This window comes from Pimephales promelas, chromosome 12 (assembly GCF_988280905.1).
Source record: "Pimephales promelas chromosome 12, fPimPro1.hap1.1, whole genome shotgun sequence".
Taxonomy (NCBI): domain Eukaryota; kingdom Metazoa; phylum Chordata; class Actinopteri; order Cypriniformes; family Leuciscidae; genus Pimephales; species Pimephales promelas.
In genome coordinates this window covers 3,033,330-3,043,446 of record NC_142780.1, presented here as the reverse complement: position 1 = coordinate 3,043,446, position 10,117 = coordinate 3,033,330, and the positions used below count along the sequence as shown (strand labels likewise).

Sequence of the window (10,117 nt, the reverse complement as noted above, 5' to 3'; positions counted from 1 at the left end):
GTGATAACACACAGACCAAACCAAAAACTGACATTGCAACATGGAACGCACGTTTCAAAGTAAAATAACTGGCTGTAGAAGTATTTTTAGAGAAACGAATGTCAACTCAGCATGTTTCCTAAATATCTGCAAACATATTGTGGTGTTTTAATGCTTTAGTACTGTAAAAAACGTACATACAGCACCTTTAAGTTTGGGGCTTTTAGGGAGGAAAGAAAAACACACCGCTGTGACGGAAAGGAACAATAACCGTTTTACCTCGATTATCTTGTTTTCATAATCACTGGATCATAATCATTTATGATTAATGGCACAGCCCTAGTTTCGGCTGAAACTGCCCTAAAGGTTGTCAATGACCTTTTACTTCTCTGGTGATTTGGGAAATCTCTCCAATCTCTTATTACTTGACCTCAGCTCAGCTTTTGACCTTTCAGAGATTGGCATCTCAGGTGTGGCATTATCCTAGTTATCTTCATATCTCAAGGATAGGCATTACTACATCTCACAGTATCACTCAAACAGGGTGTTCCCCAGGGTTCAGTCCTCGGCCCGTTATTATTCACCATCAGAATATTTGTCGTAATTGTTTTTATCACTGCTATGTTGCCGATATTCAGATATACCCAGCTTGCCAGTCAGATAATATCCGCCAGACTGGCTCGTTATCCTAATGTGTTAATGAATGGAAAGAGAGAGCGTGTGCACACGGTTGCCAGGTTGGGAAGATTAAGCAGAAAATGCAAATATTCAACTAAATATTCAATCATACCTGAATGTCCGCCGACTGGTATGGCTGTTGTAAAAAAGACTTTCTCTACTTTTGGACCCTGAAAATAAAAACAGTAGTAATGTCAACCAAAAAATATGAGAAGAATACATTAGTGGCAGAATTTCAAACACTAACTTGGACAATTACTAAGATCACAAAAACATGTAAGAAAAGCTAAAAATATCTGAAATATAATCAGACACATTTCTGGCAAGATTAGCATCATTAATGAAAACAAAAATAGAATAATTTGGTTCTTTTAACTCCATCTTAATTTTAAGCATATTTTAACGTTGCTATTGGGAACACATTGCTAGCATGTTTAAGCTGTAGACTGTATAAAACAATGAGCGTAGTGTGTGTGTCGTCACCCGTAGTGTTTCTGGAGAGCATTTTTGAAGCCAAAAGTGGGCGGAGCCGGCCGTCGCCATCTTGGCTGCGTGTCACTCCCGTATAAATGTAAATGTGCAGCGAGGCGGATTAGCTGAAGTGACGTGACGCTAACACCGTATCCTAACTACACGCGACGCAATAAAATTCCAGCGACAGCAAGTGTGTCTGTCCACACTAGACGCGACGCGACTGTGAGATGCCACACATTCAGGACAGCGTGTGGGCGGAGTCTCTCTGTGAAAGCGCACTGTTGGCCCGCACTCGCATTGGAAATGGGGAAAAGGACATAATCAAATCAAGAAATAACATTATTAAAAATCTAAACATTAACAAAATATACTCATTGACTAATTTTGTTATGAAGTACAGTCGTATGTTTGCATAGAATTCATTTTGAACGCTATATTACATGCTTTAAAAATCTGAGGTAAATTATCCGTTATGGCTTGTGGCACAGTGACCTATTTTTAACTAAAGATAAATAATGTGTACTCATAACCAGTGTAATTCTTCATTCTGTCAGCCGCGACGTCGCAGAAATAGGAACCGTTTCTAAATTAGAAACTTCGCGTGTCGCCGTCGCGTCTGGTTAGGACAAAAACTCTGATTAACATGGAAAAGATACCTTTTATCGCATGTCGTGGCGTCGCGTCGCGTGTAGTTAGGACACGGTGTAACACACAAAAGACAAACGGCTAGTAGTGACATCAGCGGCAATCCACCTGTCACTCAAGTGGCCACGCCCTTAATTATGCAGAACTTTAAGCCTTAGTGTAATTTAAACGGATGATGAGTTATACAATAATTCACTGCCCTCACGGTCGTCATGAAGTGCAGAATTAACTATATAGACCAAAACACTTTTAACACCAGGCTGTAAACACATTTTTTTCTGGCCATTTTAACATATGGGTTTATGGGGTTGAGTCTCTTCTGCAGCCGGCCTCTAGTGGCCAGTGGAGGAACTGCAGTTTATCTCACTTCAGTGTTGAATTCAAGAGAGAGACTGGAAGGTTGCCGCTTGGTCCCTAACATGTTTTGGACACTTTGTGTACTCTTAACTGTTGCAGCTTTCCTTATGACATTAAAGTTGACTGATTAAGCAACAAAACCACAGATAAAAAACGTAAAGCTAAAGTAGAGTTGAGTTAAACTGCCAGACCTGTTGTTCTGGGTTCTGCTGCGCACTGGCGGCACTGCTGAGGATCCACTGCAGGTTCTGATCGGACATGACGATACTGGGCTGCAGGCCGAGGGTGGGGGCGATGGTGATCGTAGGAGGAGGAGGAGGAGGAGGAAGAGGAGGAGCCAAAGGCACTGTGTGTGTCACCTCCGCGGTCACGGAGGCGCTAGTCGCGGTCGACCCCGGCTGAGCCACGAAGAGCGGCGCGACTGAGGGAGCCGGTGGAGCCGATGGAGCGATGGGCACTTCTGGCGAGACAGATGAGGTGGGCGGAGTCAATGACGAGCTGCCGGCGGCAGGAGGCGGAGCCGGCTGTGAGGTGGGAGGAGTCTGAGCCTCAGGTGATGTAACGGGGGATGAAGAGGGCGGGGGGAACCCGTCTGAGGCTGACGGAGGACACGGGTCCAGGCCGAACACCTCGCCGGGCTGATCTGAAGACACAGAGGGACGGCACATGGGATGAACGGTCATTCCTACTATGCAGCACGTCACATGTTCCCTTCATTAATATACTGGTTCCAAATCTTAAAATAAAAAAGATGTCATCAAATTATCACCATTACGTCAACTTTTTAAAAAGTCCAAGCACGTCACTTAAGACTATTCAATTAAACACAATCATGTTTTAACATGTCGCTACCCTTCTTTAGCTTATTGCTAACATTTTTAATATGTTTCAACAGATTGATATTGCTATAATGTTGATACAAAGTTTCTAATGTTTTTGCACATGGGTAGCATATTTTAACAAATTGTTAACATGTTTTCGCTTGTTGCCAGAATGATTTTGAACATGTTTATCATATTTTATGTCGATCATATCATGTTTTAACACATTGATATTACTAACATGTTTCAACATGTTGATACCATGTTTCAAATGTTTCTGCCATCGATAACATGTAACACTTGGTTACTATGTTCTAACCTATTTCTAACATTTCTTAGCGTGTTGCTAACATATTTTAACACATTGACATGTTTTAACACAGTGTTAACATGTTTCTAGCATGTTTCAACAAACTGACAGTGCTAACATGTTTTAAAATGTTTCTAACAAGTTTTAACACATTGCTAACGTATTTAATGTTTTAACACATTGATATCGCTAGCATGTTTCAACATGTTGATACAATGTTTCTAATATGTTTTTGTGGTTACCATGTTTTAGCACCTAGCTAACAAGTAATAACAATTGCTAACATGGTTTAACATTAAAGTTTCATCATATTGCTACTAACGCGTTAAAATGAAAAGAAGTTCATCGCAAACTAAAGCGTTAATTTTGACAGCACACATTTTAATCACGTTCCTAGCATGTTTTAACACGTCTAGAATGTTATGTGCACTGCAAATATCTAAATGATTCACTTAATTAAATGATAAAATGAAGAACGATGGGCAGTTCATTAACTCTAATGTCGCAGACTCCATTACTGAATGAAGACAAAAACTTATAATATTCATTAGAGCCAGACCGATATTATCGGCCGATATTAGGCATTTTCCAAAATATCGGTATCGGCAGTTATAATGGCGATAAATGAATATTTAAAAAATAAAATAAAAACGGACAAAACACGCTTGAATCATCTCTCCTTGCCCTGTTATATTGAAAATGTATGTTTTACAATTTGCAGTATGATGTTATCTATTGCTAAATTAAGGCTCATCATAGACTAGCTAACCACAAAGCTAGCTAATGCCACTATCATCAGTGGAAGACCGCTAACGTTAACATTAATGAGCTTGGAAACCACAATGAACTTTTTCTGCCTAAATAAAGTAATAATTACCGTATTTATAACTAACATATCTCTAGTTACAGTCAAGTTATACTTGCGAGGAGTGAACATTTAGACATAGAGAAAAAGTATCAAACGTATCTTGTGCAGAAAAGTTAGCTTTTCTTTTACACGTGTGTGAAATCCAACAATATTTAATAAAAAAAATATCACCCGATATATCGGAATATCGGATTTTAAAACCCAAAAATATTTGTATCGGTCTTCAAAATCCTTTATCGGTCGGGCTCTAATATTCATAACTACACGGTGGAGTACATAGTACAAGTGCACAGCGTATAGAGCGTCATTTGGGACACAACTATTGTTAACAACCAAGTTTTAGCACATTGCTATTTTGTTTTAACACCTTAATAGCATGTTTTCAACATATTGATATCATTTTGTAAATGGGTTCCTAGCATGTTTTAACGCATTGCGAATGTGATTCGAACTGCTTTTGTCCGAGCAAGTCTCTGTAGGTCTGACTGGCATACACAAAAACAATAAAAATCAATAATTATCGCCGAAGGCACACGATTAATAAAGGGGTGGGGCCTGGTTGAGTTAGTTAATAGTGTGTTAAACTGGTGGTTATGGTAAGGGGCGGGACATTTCCAAAACACACTCGAAGCGCTCGACCAATCACAACACACTGCTCCAATCAGAGCACGGTGTGCTTTTCAGAAGGAGGAGCTTCATAGAGACAGGAAGTAAACAGTGCGTTACTGACAGACAGGGAAGAGAGGAGCCGCAACAATGGAGAATATGAGGAAAATAATGAAAACCTGTTCTAGTAGAGCCCAAAAACAACATCAAGACTTTGAAAAAGGTCCTCTTTAGCACATGCTTATTCATTTTTTAAAAGTTCAAAGCGTACTGCATAACAGAAGTGACTCGAGTGCCTTTGAACATAGTGAGCTCTAAAAGATCTTGCCTGTGGTTTTGGGGTCGTCCTGGCTGACACTGTTCTCAGGACTCTGGAACATCAGCTCAAAGATTCGTATGGGGGTGACGCTGTTCAGATCCAAACCCTGAGACTGAGACATGAACATGTGCTGAGATGCACTCTATGTATCTGGGAGACGACTGAAAAAAAAAAGCTCTGTGTAAAAAATGTGGGCGCAAACTCACATTGTGGTTCTCCTGGAGCTCAGAGTCAGTGGAAATGAGGCTCAAATCACTGAGGCACAGCGAGTGATTCGCATCCTGCGGTTGAACAAGTACAACAGGACCAATTAAGTCCACGGTCACACAGTGTTGGTGTAATAAAGGGCAGTGAGTGTGTGAGTGAGCACCTCGGACAGCGGATGAGCGCTAACGGTGAACGCCGGGCCTTTGTCGTGACCCCGGATGTGGCTCTTCAGGCTGTACTGAGAGCTGAAGGTCTTCTCACACCCGTCGCTCGGACAGAAGAACGGCTTCTCTCCTGGAACAGGGAAAGAGAGAGTACCAGAAGTAATTAGCAATGCAATGATATAAAAATTTTGCCCGATAACCGATAATTTGTTATATTTGAAAGCCGATAACCGATATATCGGTTATATATATCATTTTTGTCCCAAACACACAATTATAATGTTCTCATTATAATTTTATGCAGCCGAGTTACTGTATTTTCCCTTTTTTAAAAGTTTTTTCGATCATAATTCAAGAAAATCAAAGCCACCATGTTGAATAGTGCACTTCTGAAGAGTCTCAGCTGAAAGAATAATCCATTATTCATCGGCTTTAATATATCGGCCAAATTTTAACATTAAAAATGACCATATTTTGGTGATCGGTTGGAGATAAAAATGGCTTCTCTCCTGGAACAGGGAAAGAGACAGTAGAAGAAGAAATTAGGGATACACCGATATGAATATTTTGGCCAATAACGATAACCGATAATTCGCTATATTTGAAAGCCGATAACCGATATATTGGCCGATAAATCCAAATTTTTTGTGTTCAATGTCCCAAACACACAATTATAATGTTCTCATTATAATTTTATGCATCTGAGTTACTGTATTTCCCTTTTTGTTTAAGTTTTTTCGATCATAAGTCAAGAAAATCAAAGCCACCATGTTGAATAGTGCACTTCTGAAGAGTCTCAGCTGAAAGACTAATACTTTATGCATCGGCTTTAATATATCGGCCAAATTTTAACATTAAAAATGACCATATTTTGGTGATCGGTCGGAGAGAAAAATGGCTTCTCTCCTGGAACAGGGAAAGAGACAGTAGAGGAAGAAATTAGGGATGCACCGATATGAATATTTTGGCCGATAACGATAACCGATAATTCGCTATATTTGAAAGCCGATAACCGATATATCGGCCGATAAATCCAATTTTTTTGGGTTTAATGTCCCAAACACACAATTATAATGTTCTCATTATAATTTTATGCAGCCGAGTTACTGTATTTTCCTTTTTTCAAGTTTTTTCGACCATAATTCAAGAAAATCAAAGCCACCATGTTGAACTGTGTGCATCTGAAGAGTCTCAGCTGAAGGAATAATCCATTATTCATCGGCTTTTATATATCGGCCAAATTTTAACATTAAAAATGACCATATTTTGGCGATTGGTCGGAAAACGGCTTCTCTCCTGGAACAGGGAAAGAGACGGTAGAGGAAAAAATTAGGGATGCAACGATATGAACATTTTGGCCGATACCGATAACCGAAAATTCTTTATATTCGAAAGCCTATAACCGATTTATTGGCCGATAAATCTAAATCCAAATTTTTATATAATTTTTGAGAGCCTGATTACAAAAGCAAGTCTCATCATTAAAAGCAATGTCCCAAACACACAATTATAATGGTGTTCTCATGATAACTGCATGTAGCCGATATGACTGTAGCCACCAGACTGCACTTTGCACTAACAGGGTTCGTACAGACGCTGTAAAATAAAATTTCAGGACTTTCAAGTTCTTTAAGCACTACATTTTTTCGTTTTGCAGGACAACAATCAGAGATATCACTTATTAAACAATATCATTATTATCTTTTAAATTCTAAAAAAGGTAAACAAACTAATAAAACAAAATGGTACAAATAAAGTATAGCAGATGCAATGACTGTGGAAACTTTAACCATTGAAAGGATATTATAATAAAGATATTGCTTTCTTATTCAAACTGATTTCCCCTGATGGAAATATGATTGACCTGAAGAATGAAAGCTGAATCATATATTTGGGTATTTATAAGCAATATCGCACTCATAGCCATACGAAATGCCTCTATATCTATATCAGACGGGCTCCAGTGTTAATTTTGCATGACAATATTGTTTTATTGATAAAATTAAACACTAATTTCACAAATATTGTCATTCAATAATTCAAGCACTTTTCAAGTACCTTTTAATAAATTTCTGTTTTAAAGGGTTTCACTACTTCAAATTTAAACACTTTAAGCACCTTGTACAAACCCTGCACTTTACTGTATTTTCCTTTAACTGATCGGAAGTTATTCTGATCATATCTCAAGCAATTCAAAACCATCATGCTGAACATTGCACATCTGGAGCGTCTAATCTGAAGGAATAATCCATTATTTATCGGCTTTAATAAATATCGGCTAAATTGTCTTATCAGGCTGATAATGCTAACATTAAAACAAACATATATTGGCCGATACTGATATGGTGGCTGATATATCGTGCACCCCAAGAAGAAATGGAGATTCTCTAATCTAAATAAAATTGTTATTTCAGCACACAAAAACCAGAATCAATTACATAAGTAATTATACGCCACAAAAAGCGGTGTATAAATTGAAATATTGCAAATATCAAAGTTATTTTTACGTTTACTTTATAAAAATCATTTAAGATTTCACAGCAAAATTTCATCAGATCACCACTTAGAGGATTTAGAAATGTGCGTATCAAATTTTTTTATTTTCTGTATTGCTTTGATTTCGCCAGTTTTGAGGCAACAGGCCGACAGTGTCTTACCAGTGTGTGTCCGTACATGTGTTTTCAGGTGATGACTAGCAGCGAAAGCCTTACCACAGCCATCATGGTCACACCTGCACACACAAACACAATAGTAGCCTATAATAGTGCATCATCTTTGCTAATATGTAAACACATGTCCCTGATCTAGCACCAGGGCTAAGTATCGAGCTCAATACTGTTCTGCCACGACACCATTGAGTATCAAAAAACGAGTCTTGTTGTTCCGTACCAAACTGCGATCCCTGAGGGGTCGACGTCAGTGAGCCAATAAGCATGTTCACAAATCAAGTGCTGGTGATCAAGGATTAACGCTAGTTTACATCAGCTTGATGGCAACAGAGACGTTCATTAACATGCAGGATTCATTTTTATAGTCCTTTTGCAGTTTAATATTGTCACTTTGACAAAATTTTCCATTTGAGAGAAACCATGATCGCATCACGGAAGAAAATCTACACGGCAACCCGTCACAAGAAACGTTTGGTTTATCTTAAAGAAACTGTGATAGGAATAGATTACTCTTGTACAGTGTAATGTACAGTAGCTAGTAATCGAAATCGAAAAAACATTTTGGTTCAAAATTCAGCATTGTGTTGTCTTCCGGTTTTGGATCAAAATGAATGAATCTTTTTCTAAGTCAATTTGTTCATTTAGTTCATTGAATCAACCAAATGAATCGAAAAAAGATTTGTTCATTTTGATGAATGAGTTTGAACAGGAGAGTCACACAGAACAGAGCAAGGCGACCATTTGAGCTTATAAAACTTAAACTTCGTTATTATTTTTTTAAAATGAGCGATCATTTCGCTAGATAAGACCCTTATTCATCATCTGGTGTCGTTTAAAGCCCTTTGAACAGTTTGTAGTTTGAACTGAAACTGTCTTTTGGACCTTGAACCGTTTGGACCCCATTGAAGTCCATTATATGGAGAAAATCCTGGAACGTTTTTATCAAAAACCTTAATTTCTTTTCGACTGAAGAAAGAATGACATGGACATCTTGGATGACATGGGGGTGAGTAAATTATCAGCAAAAGTTTTTTTAAAAGTGAACTACTCCTTTAAGGTGTTCCAGCTCGACTCTCCGTGCCAGTGACTATACAGTGGATCAGTCAACATGTCGTACATGTGATTGGCTGTTAATGTTGTAAAGCACTCCTGAACTAAAGGTGGTGTGTGAATGAACCAATGTGACCTGAATGGTTTTTCCCCCGTGTGTGTGCGGATGTGTTTCCTCAGGTCACTCAGCGTGGTGAAGTACTTGGTGCATCCCTCGGATTCACAGTTAAACGTCTTCCCCGTGTGCAGACGCTGGTGTGCTTTCAGTCTGATGAGAGACAAACACAATAACCATACGCTGATCAGCAGAAGCCTTTATACTATATGTTGATGTGTGTCTCTAAACAATAATCACAATAACCTTTGTATGGAAGTAAAATAATGCCAAATGTTTCTGAATCAATATTTCAATATTTAAGCTGTGAATATTTCATTCAAAACACATTTTCATTATTAAAAATTCAATAATCCATATTCCACTTTCAGAATATTCAAACCGTTTAAAAATACAACCAATAATATTACCTGTAATCCAATTTAACAGGCTTTTTTTGTTTTAGAAAGTTCTGGCATTATTTTACTTCCATACCTTTGTGCTATGATGCTTATCAAATGAAATTTCATTACAAAATTCAAACAATAAATGCAGTTTCTCTTAAATGTGTGGTGACGGATCGCCGTCATGCTAAATACACATGCACTATATTACATACTCACTATATTTTGCTTAACCTGTTAGTGATGTCTTATTTACTGTATTGTTTGAATAAATCTGTTATGAAATCAAGATATGAGAGCCACCGTTTAAATTACATTTTTGCAGTAGAATTTCAGTAGAAACATTATTATATCATTAAATATACACCTTACATTCCCAGATGTAACTAACGAGTGTTGCTGTAATGAGTTTAGGAGTGTTGAAAAAAAAAAACACACTGCCCAAGGCCAACCCAACAACTTTTCACAACCA

At 38.1% G+C, this 10,117-nt stretch overlaps 1 protein-coding gene across 2 annotated transcripts in view; it reads right to left on the bottom strand.

The window, feature by feature from the left end:
• Nucleotides 1-10,117, bottom strand: part of mtf1 (metal-regulatory transcription factor 1) — a 29,664-nt gene that overhangs the window by 6,031 nt on the left and 13,516 nt on the right. For both annotated transcript variants that reach the window (XM_039651308.2, XM_089118225.1), the window contains exons 5-11: nucleotides 9,284-9,415; nucleotides 8,086-8,159; nucleotides 5,428-5,558; nucleotides 5,264-5,338; nucleotides 5,067-5,169; nucleotides 2,325-2,776; nucleotides 770-827 (exon numbers count right to left, since the gene is read on the bottom strand). In XM_039651308.2, the coding sequence (XP_039507242.2) occupies nucleotides 770-827; nucleotides 2,325-2,776; nucleotides 5,067-5,169; nucleotides 5,264-5,338; nucleotides 5,428-5,558; nucleotides 8,086-8,159; nucleotides 9,284-9,415 (1,025 nt within the window). The remainder of the gene's footprint in view (nucleotides 1-769; nucleotides 828-2,324; nucleotides 2,777-5,066; nucleotides 5,170-5,263; nucleotides 5,339-5,427; nucleotides 5,559-8,085; nucleotides 8,160-9,283; nucleotides 9,416-10,117) is intronic.